This window comes from Danio rerio, chromosome 15 (assembly GCF_052040795.2).
Source record: "Danio rerio strain M-AB ecotype USA chromosome 15, GRCz13ab, whole genome shotgun sequence".
In the NCBI taxonomy this organism is placed as follows: Eukaryota; Metazoa; Chordata; class Actinopteri; order Cypriniformes; family Danionidae; genus Danio; species Danio rerio.
The window spans coordinates 40397311-40414177 of NC_141035.1; the positions used below are offsets into that span (position 1 = coordinate 40397311).

The 16867-nt window shown below is 36.5% G+C and overlaps 2 protein-coding genes across 13 annotated transcripts in view; one reads left to right on the plus strand and one right to left on the minus strand.

The window, feature by feature from the left end:
• The window catches only part of proser3 (proline and serine rich 3), a 155203-nt gene that overhangs the window by 119887 nt on the left and 18449 nt on the right, over nucleotides 1-16867 (minus strand). For 10 of the 12 annotated variants that reach the window (NM_001305583.1, XM_087282486.1, XM_087282482.1 and 7 more), the window contains 4 exon segments: nucleotides 7466-7645; nucleotides 8761-8842; nucleotides 10702-10876; nucleotides 14152-14332. In NM_001305583.1, coding sequence (NP_001292512.1) covers nucleotides 7615-7645; nucleotides 8761-8842; nucleotides 10702-10876; nucleotides 14152-14332 — 469 coding nt within the window. In that variant the 3' untranslated portion in view covers nucleotides 7466-7614. 12 annotated transcript variants of the gene reach the window in all.
• hspb6 (heat shock protein family B (small) member 6) lies at nucleotides 4479-7468 on the plus strand. The gene is given in 3 exon segments (NM_001100958.2): nucleotides 4479-4897; nucleotides 5496-5618; nucleotides 5945-7468. Coding segments are annotated over 3 exon segments (429 nt in total). The 5' UTR covers nucleotides 4479-4738; the 3' UTR covers nucleotides 6092-7468.

A 16867-nucleotide genomic window follows, 5' to 3' on the forward strand; every position in this document is an offset into this window, starting at 1 on the left:
TAGGCATGGTCACCTTTTACCTTGACATTTCCTTTTCCATCTTTAGCTCTGGAGGTTTTAATTAGATATGTTTATGGTTTAGGTTTTGCGTTATGCAATGATATTAAGAGTGTTACTTGACAAACAGTGACTAATAGTGATCATGGCATCCTGATTTTTTGTAAATATATCTGCCAACCACATTTCTCATTAACATTATTATAAAAATGCCTATGACTGTCAGTGGGTGAGGCCATTCGGTATATAGAATATAAATCCACAAACCTTTATTTTTAAAGATATACATTATAATTACTTTTAATTTTATTATAAACTCTTACAGTGGAGCCTGCAGCTGTACCAACGCAGTCTAACGGCAATTCGTAACTTTTGGATTTAGTGGCTAAATCGTTTCAATTCATACAGTCTAATTTGTACATTTTAGTATGATTTGCTCATCACCCAATGACATTTTCATACGACTGAACTTATACGAATTAGCCACTAAACTGACAAAACATAAAATACTTGCGCTTCCTCGTGAGATTGGGCTGGCTGTACGCACTGTGCATATCTACCATGAGAGGGCAAGAATTAATGAAGCTTATTTATTTATTTATTACATAATTTAAATTGATTATTAAACAGTATAGACTACGATATATTAACAGGGCAAGTAAGAACGAGAATAAATAAAGATCTGCGTTTGTGTGTTTTAAAGCGTGTGTACTTGAATGGTGGGAGAAGAGTAAAAAAATCTATTGGCTTTAGTTTTGCTGGCGTTTTTTCCACACACTAAAAAATACTATTCAGATAGTTATTGTTTAAAACAAAATGAGTAAACGCTCTTTAAAACAGCTTAACTTAATTGAGACATTTGCCAAAAGGCCTAAAACCAATAAGACAAATACTGGTCTCTTTCATCAGACAGATCAGATCCAGCTGCTGCACAGCCTCCTCGCATGGAACGGCTAACATTTAAGGTGTTTTAAACAATTTTATCTGACAGACTGGCATAAATAAGCAGAAATCTCCGTTCTCAGAACGAGTTTCTGAGTTTTCTCACCTTTCTAACCGAGTTTGTTCCACCGAGGTAATGTGGAAACATGTTCAGTGCTGTTGCGAATACTTTATAAAGGCCTGTCCTGCTCATTCAAATTATTTGATTAAATGAATTAAACTGTAATTGACTGGCACAACAGGGAAAACAGCTTAATATAGGCTTCTCTGAAACTGAATATTTCCCTTTAATTTTATTTAGGCTATAATTACTTTATTTGACAATCCAGTTTGTGATTCGGCATTGTTGAAGCATAGTGGATTTGTTTTGAAGCACTTCACCTCAAATGTTATTTGTTCTTTTATTTTAAGATAACTGACCAAGAAAACTAAACAAAGAGACAAACTATATACGAAATTCGTTTTAAAAAGATATTGTTTCCTAGAAAAATATACTAATTATATTTTTGTTTGAGCCCGTCCACTACTCTGTGCGGGTGGATGATTTTTGGTCAGTGGAAAGTAAGGATTTAATTTATGCTTCACTAATTGAATTGTATCACAATCTTCTGTCATACATTTGCAAATATTTTAATATGTCGTAATTTTAAAGATTACGTCTTGTGCGTCTTTTTTTTTCTTGGTGCTGATGTGTTTTTACTACATTTAGATTTCAATGAAATAATACGTTTAAAAAGCAAACGAATTATGTCAACGAATGACTTTAAATAATGTAGCCTTTCACAATAAGTGTGTTTTGACATGATTGGGGGAAGGGTGCGGGGCGGTGCTGGATTTGTGGGTATCTTAGAATAAAATCCTGCAGACGCCCCTGAACTCTTACACTGTCAATAGAGATTAGTAAAAAGGTGAGTAAACCCTTTGCCTTACACCTGATTCACATGGAGCTTCAACGTCAATGCTTGACAGAGGGCGTGTCTGAGGTTGGAGCTGATGCGACCGTCATAGCAGCGTCAGCCAATGAAATTAATCCGCAATCAGCTACTGTCTGAGCTGGGGTATTTGCATAAAGCGATCTTATTGGCTGATGCTTTCGTTGGCGCTTAAAAAGTTGAGAAATTTCCAACTTCTGCAGCGAGCAACGCAGACGGATCCACAATTCAGTTTGGCAACACTTGACGTCACCCATTTAAAGTGATTAGGAAGCAATAACACTGATGTGCCGTGTGACTGGGGCATTAAATGGGACATATATGCCCCTTTTTGCAAGACGTAAAATAAATCTGGTGTCCCTAGTGTGTATTTTAAGTTTCAGCCCAAAATACTACACAAACAATGTTTTATAACTCTAAAGGGGTGGTCTCCAACAATATCATATTTTAAACGTTAGTTGATGTGTAATGTAGATGTGTAAACATAACATCTCTGAATGTAATACACAAGTCTAAAGTTCAATGGAAAGGTAGACATTGGCTTTAACAGAGTTAGCTTAGCAAAGCCTACAGCAAACAAATTTGGGGACTACAAAAAAATACATCCGGGTTAATGATGTCATAAACATTAATGAGGTTACGCACATACACCCTGTGCAGCGAATGAGCATGGCCAGAGGGACTGTAATGTTATAACAGAGATGATTCCTGTTGACATGGAGCTAATCTGCAAATCACAGCACATTATTTTAGCTGACCAATCAGAGCCTCTTGAGGGCGGGCCTTCAGAGGAACTAGGAAATATCACAGCCATTTTCATGTTAGCTGAGTAGCTGTTTACAATCAAAGTAGGATATATGAAAAAGTAACATGATTTTCTACAAATGAAGCATGAGCACACATTGCTTTGCATCTTGTAAGCACAACCAAGCTTTAAAAACACACCCTGAACCACCCCTTTAAAAACCTTTTTGGCTCTGATCATAATTGTGCCGTTTTGATGATGGTCACTTTAAATTTAAATTTAAATGAGTTTGTGCTCTCAGCACTCTTTTTAAAGGGTGGAGCTACAAATGCTTGTTCGTCAGCATAGCAGCAGATTCAAAACTAATGGCGGACGGCTGCTTCTCACTCAGGGCTGTTTATGCTAATGCGGTAGATATCATCACTAATGGGCAGGGCTTTCCCTCTCTAATGACACATACAAAAGACGAATGTCAAAGTTTTTCTGCAGACTGTTTTTATGAAGTTGATAAAAATATAATTAATACATTTTTATCATTAGATAATATTCACACACTGATGCCACACATCTGTGTTTAACCCCCTTATTAAAGTGATAATAGGTCCCCTTTAAAAGTGATAAGTTGACTTTACTTAAAAGGAGTTAAGTCGACATCTTTTGTATAGTTATTTTATTATATATACATAGTTTATTTATTAAATAATTTTAAGGCAAGGGGTTTACTCACTTTTTTAAGCAGTCAATTTACAGTGTGCATATTTGTGTGTGTGGTTTAAGGGAAAGATTAACTAACACAAGCAGAAGACAATAAATAAAGTTTAAGCAAGATAAACTGAGTTTTTGTTATTTTTTCGGGTTGTTTTTATTTCAGCAATTGAAATTTTTTTTTTCAGCTAAAATTATTTCTTCTAAAAATCTAATAGCGAGTAAAATGTATCCTTGGATGACCTGAGGGTGGATAAATTAAATCGCTTTTTTTATATTTAGGTGAACTACACGGCATCTGTAGCCCTTTAACTAAGCGCCTGAACCGGAGCTGAAGTGGCCTTTTTGAAAATACAGAAATATGCATAACCGTCTATTGTTGTCACCAAACACAAAAATGTAAAAAACAAAAAACAAAAAACAAAAAATTAGCGATAGATACAGCTGCAAATTAGAAAAGTTAAAAATAAGTAATATATTTTGAAAAAAAGAGTAAGTTTTCAAGCTGAGTGTTTTTCATATGTTAATTTTAGTAATGCTTTTGTTTTTAGTTAGTTATATTTTATGCAAAAGACTACTTTCTGAGAGTTTCGCAAGACTTTGCCATGGCCTCAATATTCTGGCTCCAAATGATGGTAGATGACAGCTGCCATACTTTGAAAATTTTGGCTTCACTTTTCTTTTTTCAGTCTATTTTCTTTTTAAATACAATAATTTGACTAATTTGTGACTTGTGATCACTGAAGCTGTGTTTGAAAACTTTAACTAGCTAAAATAAAGATACAATTCTCCTATCTAAAAGGGGGAAAAGAACATTCAAAATTCACAAGGATTTTGTCAGCACATGCTGTGTCATGTGAAGATATGACTACAGCAGTTTGCAAACTCTCCAATGTATTAATAGCTGGACACCTCACCGCTATTACACATAACGACGACCCTTTGACATTGAATAGTGGCACATTCAGTTTTTGAATGTCCCTCTTTGCTCGATATAAAACAGCTGAGGTGATGACAGGAAGTCGGACTGTTTGAATGAAGACCATAGTGTTCCCCATTGAGTTATTACATAAGAGGACACCGCTGTGCTTTCAACATGGGAATAAAGGAGTTGAACCCTCTCATTGACATTCCACAACAACAAATGCAGCTTTAATAACATTTTGGCATCGTGCTTCATGATTAGGTATCGGAGATCTCTGACAGCACCATCAGCCCACTTATTTATGGCATTTGTTTAAATGAGTTTATGTGAAGGGGCGGTGTTTCCGATCTATATAAATCTCCTTAAACCTGAAGGAGGGCAACACTTTTGCACTCCAGAGTTACACGAGAAGCAAATAGGCTAGTCAGACATCAAATCTGAATTTCTGAAGCAGTTTTAGGGAAAGCCTACCTTACGTATTCAACGCAGAAAATGGACTTCGACTTGCCTCCTTCTGTCCCGGTGAGCGGTATCCCATGGGAAAGGGTTCTCCCGCCGTTATTTCCACGGTTAAACGGGACCATTGGACCTTATTCATGGAGTCCGACCGAATTTTTAATCCCCGTTACCGAGCAAACCGGAGCAGCAAAGGTGGAGTAACCTCTTTCACGTCATAAAATACAAGCATAGGCCTATATATTAACATTTAAACAGCAATACTCGCCTAATTAGGCTACATAAAGATAAAGCCTAAAATAAAACGACGATTGTTTTGATTATTTTAGCTTTTACGTGATGTTTTACGATAATTTTGAAAATTAAAAGTATACATGAAATTGATTAGATTTATCTTAATATTTCGTCGTATATAACTATGACCGATTTATTAGTTAACACACAAATAAACAATAATTTAATTTATAAACCCTCAAATTGTCATATTTGTTTTCCTATTTAACCCAAAATGTATTTTGAAATGTAAAATTGATAGTCAATGAAATAAATATGGAAGCGCCGATTTTCAACATTATTATGTAAATTATCTTAAATGTAAATTAAACAATACAAATCAGATAACAAAATGTTATGTAAATATAAAACTTTAAAGTTTTTATAATGTATTTTTAAAAAAGTACTTAAGATTTTACAAAGATAAATGAATATAATAGCATTTATTTAATTTGGTAAATGTATATAAAACTAATCCAATAAGCAGAAATCTGAAGCATTGAATTGTTCTTCTCCACAGGTTACCTGTGATCACAATGGATTTACAGTGGAAGTTGACGTGAAACACTTCAGTCCTGAGGAACTGCTTGTTAAAGTGTCTGGAGATTATGTTGTGGTTGAAGGAAAACATGAACAAAAAAAGGTAAGACCCCAGCGGCATCTTTATCTGTAACAACAGTAGTTCACCTAATGACTTCTTCACTCAAGCTCATTCAAATGCTTATTTTGTGAACAGTGAACACACCAAAATTACCAAAATTCTTCAAAATATCCACTTACAGTCATACAGGTTTGGCACAAGTAGATGACAAATAACAGAATTATCATTTTTTAGGCTGAATATCCCCTTAACATGCTTTAAGATTATCAGATGTCACCCCTGCTATAAAACACTTTGTTCTGAACATCTGAGACGAGATATTCAAGAGCAAGTCTAAAAAGATGATTCATGTGTTCCTTTAATCCTAGGACGGCTCAGGACTGGTGACGCGCCAGTTTAACAGACGGTATCGGATCCCAAACGGAGTCAACATCATGGCTCTGGAATCAGCAATGTCACCTGAAGGAATGCTAGTGATTTCAGCACCTCTGACACAGACAATACCTGAACACTGATCAATCACTCAACACACACAATGTTGGATTTGGTGGTTTATGAGGACTCTTCATAGATGTAATATATTTCATAGACTATTTTGACCAGTGGTCCTAATGTATTTCTCTTTTCACATTTTTAAATTCCATAGCATAGCTTCCAGGAAACCAAAAAGGCCCACATATTAATAAATAATGTTATGATAGCTGTAATTACATTAACATATGATTGGATTGCCTCCTATTTTGACAACATGCAGGAAATGTTCATAGGCCATGATATCACCATACCTGCCAACACTCCGGTTTTTCCCAGGAGTCTCCCGTATTTCAGACCCATCTCCCGCTTTGTTATGTCTTGGAAAACTCCGCCACCGCCGCCTCCTGCCACTGACCCCACCCAATACCACCCTCCCCTGATCTCCCAGATTTTCAGAGACAAACGTTGGCAGGTATGGATAGATATCTCCACATTGAAATGGTCTAGAAGGGGTGTCCAAACTCGGCCCAGGAGGGCCAGTGTCCTGTTCAGTTTAGTTCCAACCCCAATCAGACACACCTGGGCTAGCTAATCAAGCTCTTACTAGTCTTTCTAGAAACATCCTAACAGGTGTATTGAGGGAAGTTGGAGCTAAACTATGCAGGATAATGGCCCTCCAGAACTAAGTTTGGACACCCCTGCTCTAGAGTGTAAAAAAGCTGATTATTAGGGCTTACCCCACCTCTACTTCTAAACCCAACCCTCACTGGAGATTCGGAATGTGAGTATGTGAAACGCCCCATTAAGTACAATTTTAAACAATTTTGAAACACAATGCATGTCCTCATAAATCCCCTTGACATTGTAATACCTAGCTCATAGCTATGCCATTATACATTAATAAATGTGTCCTCATAAACCACCAAAACCAACACACACACACACACACACACACACACACATAATTTTAGCTTTTTTTGTTTTAGCTCTTAACGCTAAATGCAAAGCACTTAAAACTCTTGTTGGTTTTCACATTATGCAATAGTAAAGACCAAAGCAGACTTCTCCTCTCACTCCCCCTTGTGGACGAACTACTCAACATTAACTGCTGATTCCATACTTGATTCCAAGCCAGCAAAAAGATTGCATCACATTTTCCTCACCCTTGCAGTTAGTTAAGCGTGCAAAGTTTAGCATTAGCAGGTCTTCTGATCCACAGTCACACAAACTCACAGTCAGACTGAATTTATGATGATTGATATTATTTTGTGTCAGTTTCTTGCACAGATTGTTTGGTTTATCTTGATGGGTTATGATGGGATTGTACATATTTTTAAAACTGAAAGTAAATGTCATTTCCTTTATATAGTATTGGTGTGATGTACAGTTTGAATGTCAATAAATCTAATGTGGAATCTTATTTGCAGAGGTCTTTATTTAGAAATACATTAGAAAACGTTTGAATCTAAAATATAAAACAGCATTAATAAATAATAGCAAAAATAAACACATGATATCATATTTAAAAGGTATTATTGCATCTTTGTGACAGCAATTGTGCTCCTCAGAGCTGCTGGAGCATCAGGTCCACCTCACTGCAAAAATAAATATAAAATTAATCAAACAAAAAGTGTGTGCCTATATATATATATATATATATATATATATATATATATATATATATATATAATGTATAAGCTTTATCACACTCATAGCAGTGCGATGTGGCTGTAAAGTGTCCCATCAGTGACGATATACAGCCATATTGCACTGCTATGAGTGTGATATTGTGTTTATACAACTGTTCGATGGCATAATAGTGTATATAAAAAAGAACATCAACAACAGAGAGTCTTAAAATCCTTTTGTATAAGCAACTTCTTTCTTCCGCCTTTCATTCATATTTGCAGCTGATGGTCAGAGCAGTAGAAACTATTGCTACTTCACAAATGTCACTTTAGAGCTAGTGTTTGAATGATTCTCTAGTGTAATGTCTAAAGTGATGACAAAGCGGGTCATTTTGCTCACATTTTAGGAATATAAGGCTAAGCAGTATGAAATGCCATCAGTCTACAGAGATTTCCAGTATTTCTCTTTTGCAATCTGAATTTCACAATAATTAAGACTGAAAATGCCAGAGCAGAGCAAACACTACCTGTTTCTGTGGTGTAAATACAACACTACAAAATATACCAAAGAGAAAGATCGACACAGAATGTGACTTACCTGATTTATAATAATTTGTTCAGCTATAGTTTTAAATTTACGCTGAGAAAATGCTGTTTTTCGCCACTAAGGACGTATTATGCGGTCTCTGTTTTCATCTTGTGGTGGAGCATCAACCCTCACTGTCTTTGGTCTGCTCAGATAAGCTAATGGCAGGCAATGCACTGAATCCGATGCCCCAGAATTTTAAATATTTAAAAATAGGCACGATCCTTATAAATAAACAGTTGCAATCTAAAGAACTATATTCTCGACTAAAAAAGCCTCAAAGTACATTATGTTCTCCAACTGCGGCAATATTTGTCAAACTATAGAGTGTCCTCTGCTTGTTGCTGTATGTGGGCGGAGTAATACAAAAAGGTGAAGAGGCTGTACTAGTGCCGTTATTTGTAGAATATCACATGCCTATTAGCTAATCAGTTTCAAGAACCAGACAGAACTGTTGTATATGTATATCTTGAAGATAAACAGCAGAAATTCTCACCGAAGTTGATCCTTTACCCATTTTCTCTGTTGTCTGAGTACTTGCAATAATGGATCGTCTTCAAACTCCTCCCCATTAGAGTCTGTACATAAGAGTGCAATAATATAAGGAATTAAATAAAAAATATGCATATTACACACTTAAAATAAAATATCAAACAATATTTTCCAATATACACTGGTCAGAGACGAGGCATTCCAAAAAGTCTAATTAATCCATTCAAGTTAATATACTTAAAAAACTGTTAATTTTAGTAATCTTTAAATCAAAGTCTGATTATCTTCTTTCACGTTTGGAATTGCGGTCCTTCTCTGATGACATAAATTTGACAGCTTCAGCCACAATATGGACCCTTTTCACATTCTCAGTAGGGTTTCTCAGTAGCAGAAGTCGTCATTGTTGGGTAAACTTGTGAATGCAGTAAATAGGAGAGTACAACAAATCATTTTTTTACAATCCCATTTGCTGAAATAATGAAAACTCCACTATGGTGTTATCAAGACTTTCAGAAAAAAATGTGTCAGATAACAGCAAATATGATAACTAAAGCCTGATTTATACTTCTGCGCCAAGTGACCGGCGTAACCCACGGCGCATGCAACGCGCGTGGCTGTGCATTTTTACTTCTGCGCGCTGTCTCTGTCGGTCTGCATTAACACTTCCGATACGCTAGTTGGCAGTGAAGTGTAAATGTTTCTCTGTGTCGAGTTTCTTCGCTGCTTTTTTGCTTTTCCTGAACACTTCCGGGATGTACAAGTGGCTCAAACTCGCTCATTTTGAGGCAGGAACCGGCGGACGTGCAACAATTTTAACTATGAGGTAAACACAAAACAAAACTTTCCATCCGGAGCTCCTTCACGGGACTCCACACTTGTAAACACTCGCTCGCGCTATTTGCGCGGCTCTCGGTCCCGCCCAGACTCGTCAGCGCTACCTAGCGCTAATCACAGAGCATACGCTACGCATCGTTGCGATGTGTAGTTACATTTTTTGAGAGGTGCACGTCAGTGACGGCGACGGCGAAGGGCTATGCGTCAGCACCGTAGCATACGCCGGTACATACGCAGAAGTATAAATCAGCCTTAACACGTCATGATAGTGTTGTGAAAAGGTTCTATTCTAAACCATGTCCCTCTTACCCCCTCTCTTTTATGCTGCGTTCCACTCCACTTTTAGATACGCACTTGTGAACTTCCCTTTTTTTCTCGGGGGAATCCCTGCCACAAGTGCGTTACACTTCATCAAGTGAAAGAGGGAAGCTTACATGCACATACCCTCTACTTCGACCGAGGGAACGAGTCGGCTTTATATGTCCACTCCAGCACCTATATGTCCCAGAATGCAATGTGACTGTGACATCACAACAGCATAATTTTCAAGTGCTAAAAAGTTTAGGGCATTACATTTAAATCCATTTAGATATTCCACCTCTAGTGGACACTTGTTTAATATAATCGATCAGGATAAGGAGGGAGATTAGTGAGTGAAGAGCATACAAAATTAGGCTGGAATGCAGCCCTAGACAAGAAAATGATTGACAAAAGGAAAACCCCGCCCCCTACTCAATACTCTATTTCAGTTGGAAGAACATCAACATGCTGAAATAAAAGTTTAAGCTAATTCCTGTAAACGCAGACTTAAATAAATGTACAAAAGCTAAAGCTATAAAAAGGGCATATTAAATGCAAGTAGTGTTGATGTTCATGTACAAGTAACTTGTGAAAATAAATTTGCTTTATTTCAAAATTAAGGAACTTCTTGCTGATAAATAAATAAAATGTAGATGTTTGAAGGATAATTCAAATGCAACATCAATTAGTATTTTGAATATTAATACTTTTAATATGTAAATCAAATGATTATTGTTCAACATAAGCCAGACAAGATATTTGTGGTATAGTTTTACAGTTGCTCATTAAGAAGTGCACGAGGTGGTCTTGCCTTCTGCGTCCTGCATGAGTTGATCTATGACCTGCACGGATTGCTGCACACCGGAACAAGAGACCGCTGGGGATTGTGGGGGTGGAGGTGGTGTGTATGCTTGAGAATCTGAAGAACTTGGAGTCTTGCATTGTGTTGGAGAATCTGAACCGGCAAACAGCACCTCAGAGACTGCCTGTCAATGTCAAGGACAAGCATTTTGTTATTTTTACTTTATCGGATTTACATATAAAGCATAAATATAAGAGATTCACTTACCTTAAACAGGCTATAAATATGTAAATGTTCATATAGAACAGATATTTAAAATCATTTGTTCCAATAGCAGTTGGGTTCATTAACCAGCTCTAATACAGGGGTGCAAAACTCGGTCCTCGATGGCCAGTGTCCTGCAGGGTTTAGCTCCAACTTACCTTAACAGACCTGCTAGGAAGCTTCTAGTATAAGTAGTAGAGCTTGATTAGCTGGTTCAAGTGTGTTGGGGCTCTAATTCTGTAGGGCACTGTCCACCCTAGGACCAAGGCTGCGTCCGAAATCACCTACTATACAGTAGGTACTGCATTTGAATTTAAATCTGCAACTCGACCCCTAGATAAGTACGTTCTATACAGTATGAATGTGAGAAGAATAAATGGAACTCAGACATACTACATCCACCGTTTTGTCATGATCACGTGACCTACCCACATCAGTTGCGTCGCTTCACGTTGTGTGCATTGAATGCACACTTTAGAATCTCGCCGAAAGTAGTAGGTCATCCGGCTACTTCTCACATACTGTTCTTCGAATTGTACAAATTCAGACATATACTACTCAGCTCACTCGATTTCGGACGCAGCCCAAGAGGCCAGCCCTGCTCTAACAAGTCATATTTTTAATCTAACTTAGCACCCCTGTGTTCATGGGCATAAATGCTGTATAAAAGGTTAGAGCAGTGGTTCTCAAACTGTGGTACGTGTACCACTAGTGGTACGCAGGCTTCCTTCTAGTGGTACGCGGAGGAATTAAATATGTGATGTACATGCTACACACATTTCAAAATTTATCAAAAATGATGTACATAATAAGCCATAAATGACATATAGCCTATATTTCTAAGGTAATCTGCCACATTTTTTAACTGTGCAGAGTTGTAGCTGCTTTACTGGGCCTACTACACTACTATATTTCAATACTGCTCATTTTGGTGGTACTTGTAGAGACAATTTTTTCTGAGATGGTACTGGATGAAAAAAATTGAGAACCACTGGGTTAGAGCATACAGAACAGCAACACACTTAAACAGACTTCTGTATATTGTAAGTCTTAGGCTCTTGTTCTCAGATGAAAATAAGGTAAAGGATTCTGTTCTTGTACTGTATTTGTTTTATTCACCTTTTTCACTGGATTTATTTTGTTAATAATCTTCTACCTGGAGTGGACAGTTTATTCATTCGCAGAATCCATCAGAAAACCTTGTGGTAAGGTATGAATCTAATTATTCCTTGAAAGACATTACAAAATATGCTCCTAAACAAAACCCAAACTAAGAAATATAGTGAATACTTTATTTAATTAGGGTATTAAATGAAGGCATGTAGCACAATGTATGCTGTAAATGTGCTGCTGCTTGAACATATCGTCACCTTGGAATTATAAGGTTCTATCAGTGTTCTGAATGATTTTGAGATATTTAGCTTCAAAGTTTTTGCATGCCATTGCAAACTGTATGTGTGTAACATTTGTTCTTTTTTTTAAATTAAAAGTCTTAAAATATAAACATCCATTATAAAAAACATCCAATAATGTAAATAAGTTGTCATTTAATAAGGGTGCTTTCACACCGATTCAGTTGTTCCGAAACAGAGATTACAAATGTTACATTGTTGCTCTTTGCTCTTGGAGCGGTTCGCTTTCACACGGCAAAGTTTCTAACCGCTTCAAAAGAGCTAAAACAAGTCACGTGCGAGTAAACTCTCCTCGGGTTTATTTTTCAGCTTCCCGCTAAACTGTCAGGAGAGGTGGTGGTTTGGTGGTGATTGACAGGGTGCGCATGTGCGAAGTGTCTGAAGAGAGATGCGGTGGGGAGGGGAGAGAAGGGTGCGTGACGATGCCTTTTTGAGGACCGTTTGGAAGACGCGAGATTACCGGGAGATCATCACTCGTTTGCGGGCATCCGGAGACTCGCAAAACTTCCCACCAAACTCATAATTCTCTCTTCATATAGACGTATGCCTATTACATGTCTATAAAATACTGTGATATAACCGCGCTCGGATCGGATCGCTTTCTCACTGCTATTGAACCGCTCCAGGGTTTGTTTCAATCGAGCCGAGACCACCTCATTCAAGCGATCTCGGAGCGATTACTTTGGCACGGAACAGAGCACGATTGCCCTGTTCACATATGCCAAACGAACCGCGCTAACTGGGCAAACGAGACAGGTTCCGAAACAAAAGTGTAGGTGTGAAAGCCCCCTAAGAATATGTCAATACCTCAATTTTGACAAAAAAGTCAGATAGGACCTTATCCACCTTATAATTGTAAGGTGATGATATTTTGGCTGGTAGTTTTATGTCCTTCTCTATATTTGTGTTAAATGTTAATGTCTCAGTTTGTGTTGTGTCGGCTATAACGGTGTACCAAATTGCATCTTAGGGACATTAAAGAGATTTCAATCTAATTCAATCCATTTCCCATTCCATTTAGCAATATTTTATTAGCAAATTGGCAGATAACGTTTTTTTCCCTGTCTCTTTTTTATTTTTAAAATATATTTTCTACATTAGATTGTGAAATGTCTAAACATAAAAGTAAAAACATAATCAGCTGATTTTAGCTATACTAAATAAAAACATACCTGCATAAAATGAAATCAGGCTGAACAAAAATGCAAATTCACTCTGCCTGTAGAAGTCACTAATAAAACAGCAGGATTTCTTGGATTAAAGTTAACAAAGCTTTTACATTACAATACATTTACATTACAAAACAATTTTAAAAGAACCATCTAAACTTTTCTACAATAATTATTCCATAATTAATAAATACCTTCATTACACCTCAGATTTTTCCAGTATTTCATGCATCTCAAATGAGTTGCTCTGTTAAAAGACGCCATTTTATGTAGCTTCTAAATACTCCTCACACAAGTTAAAATCAAAAGATGCACAAGCATCCTGAATAAAGCTTGTGTGTAATAAGTTGTTATATTAAGTGTACATTTACTCCAGCTTTAGATAGATTTTTACAGATTAAATAAGAAATGTATACTAATAATTATTTCTTACCTTTTGAAATATAGAACTATTAGCAAACACCCCAAAATAAAGTACTGCATAACAAAAACTGCCCAAGCACAGCACAGTCCAATTTATGGCAGGTTACACCTCTAATATAAATGCTATGTATTGATACAATGTAATAAGGAATTTAATAAAACGTTGATATTCTCAGGGTTATGAAACAAACCTGTCCCAGAGCGTTGTGTATAGGTGAGGGTGGCGGTGCTCGGTTTCCTCCTCGTGCTGAACTTTGACACTCTTCCTGCCACCTGCTTTTTCCACTTGGCTTCTCCGGATTGCGAGTGACCCCTTCATGACCCCTGGAATGTCTGACTCTCACTGGGCTTCTGCCTGCCTCGCTAGCATGACTAGAAAAGAAAAAATAGAATTTGCAATGGCTTAATATTAAAAATAAATAAGATTGTTTGTTTTGACAATTATTATGGTCAAATGTGCCAATTTATGGACGCAATTTTTTGCATTATCAAAGTTTAACACTATGTTTTTGAGGTAAATGAGATAGTAGTAGTAACATTAAAATAAAATAAATAATTAATACAATAAATAATACACATTTAATTGATATAGGATGACAAGTCTTTTGACCATTTTTATGACGTAATATACTTTTTTTTTTTTTTACTATTTAATGTTTTAAAACAGTTTTACACCTGATTATTATTTTTGTGGAAAATGTGATATGCTACAATTCAAAAGTTTTGGTTAAGTAACATTAAAATAAAATAAACAAATAAATATTTAATTAATAAGAATAAAATAAATGCATTCATTTTCTTTTCGGTTTAGTTCCTTTATTAATCAGGGGTTGCCACGGCAGAATGAACTGCTAACTTATCCAGCATATGTTTTACGCAGCAGATGCCCTTCCAGCCGCAACCCATCCCTGGCAAATAATTTTAAAAAATTATATAATTATATATTTAATTGCTATAGAATGACAAATATTACTTTTATGTTACAAAAGTTTCAAATCGAGCAGCATAGTGGCTCAGTGGTTCACCTCACAGCAAGAAGGTCAGTGGTTCGAGTTTCGGCTAGGTCAGTTGGCATATCTTTGTGGAGTTTGCATGTTCTCCCTGTGTTTGCGTGGGTTTCCTCCGGGTGCTCCAGTTTCCCCCACAGTCCAAAGACATGCGCTATAGGTGAATTGAATGAACTAAATTGGCCTCAGTGTATGAGTGTGTGTGTGTGTGTGACTGTGAGAATGTATTAGTGTTTCCCAGTACTGGGTTGCTACTGGAAAGTCTGTGTAAAACATATGCTGGATAAGTTGGCGGTTCATTCCGCAGTGGCGACCACTGATGAATAAAGGAACTAAGCTGAAGGAAAATGAATAAATGAAGTTTCAAATCTATTTTACAATTTTTGACCACAAAAATATACTTACTCCCAGGGCCATTTATAGCCATAACATATTGGTGTTTCGTAACATCTAGTTTTTTTTTTTTATGAAATGAGTTGTTAGCCCAACACTCAACCCCCAATCTGGAGGACCAGGACATACACACCTACACTAGACTAGACAATTTAGCTTACCCAATTCACCTATATTGCATGTGTTTGGACTGGGGGGGAAACCACAGCACCCAGAGGAAACCCACATGAACATAGTACGAGTATGAGTGTGAGAGTGTATGGGTGTTTCCCAGTACAGCACTGCAGCTGGAAAGGCATCCACTGTGTAAAACATATAGTGGATAAGTTGGTGGTTCATTCCGCTGTGGCGACCCCTGATAAATAAAGGGACTAAGCCGAAGGAAAATGAATGAATAAGTGATATAAGCTGAATTATTAAATAGATATACTATATAGATAATGAATAGATAAAATGGTACACATTAATTCCATCTGTAAACATACATTGTGCAGATAAAAAAATAATAGTGTGAAGAAATGAATTGATTAATAGGCGATGGTTAGACTCCACACAGAAATGCCGTTAGGGTATATGCTGAAGTATGATAAAGAACTTTTAATTTGCCAGTAACCTGGGTTAAGCACTTATGCCATTGTAAAATCGGCGCGTTTAAGGTCTGTTTTCTTTAAAATTTGCGGTCTCCACTGGCTGAGTAATATCTGATATAAAGTGGATCTCAGATTGTACAAAAAACACTGCATTAAATTACATTTTCCCTGCCATGTCTTTAAAATATGAGCATTTATTTTACCCCAGTATATTCAATAGAGTTTCTGCACTAGCCTGCCGATCCTGACAGGCGTGTGCAAATAAACGACTTTATTGTTTAAGTTTATGAAAACGAACTAAATGAATGCTGATGTCTATTTAACTAATTGTATTTTAACAATATTACAACATAGATGCTGTACAAGGAACCGTATAAAATGGAAAAAAAGTCACATTAACCATTCACCGGAAGTTTATCAGTATGGAAAGAAACACTAGCTCTGCATATACCCTACTGACCCAGCCAAGGCTCGAACCAGTGACGTTCTTCCTAAATAAAATTGTAAAAAATTATTTCTGACCACAAAAATAAAAATTATAAACTAGCAAAACTATTGCTCTAATAACAGTAAAAATAATAATAACAACAATTAAATATAGTTGAAGTGAGAATTATTAGCCCCGCCCCCCCCCCCTGAATTTATTATTATTATTTTTATATTTCCCAAATGACGTTTAACAGAGTAAGGATATTTTCACAGTATGTCTGATAATATTTTTTCCTCAGGAGAAAGTCTTATTTGTTTTATTTCGGCTAGAATAAAAGCAGTTTTTATTTTTTTAAACACAATTTTAAGGTCAAAATTATCAGCCCCTTTAAGCTAAATTTCAATAGTCTATAGAACAAACTAGCATTATACAATAACTTGCCTAATTACCCTAACCTGCCTAGTTAACCTAATTAACCTAGTTAAGC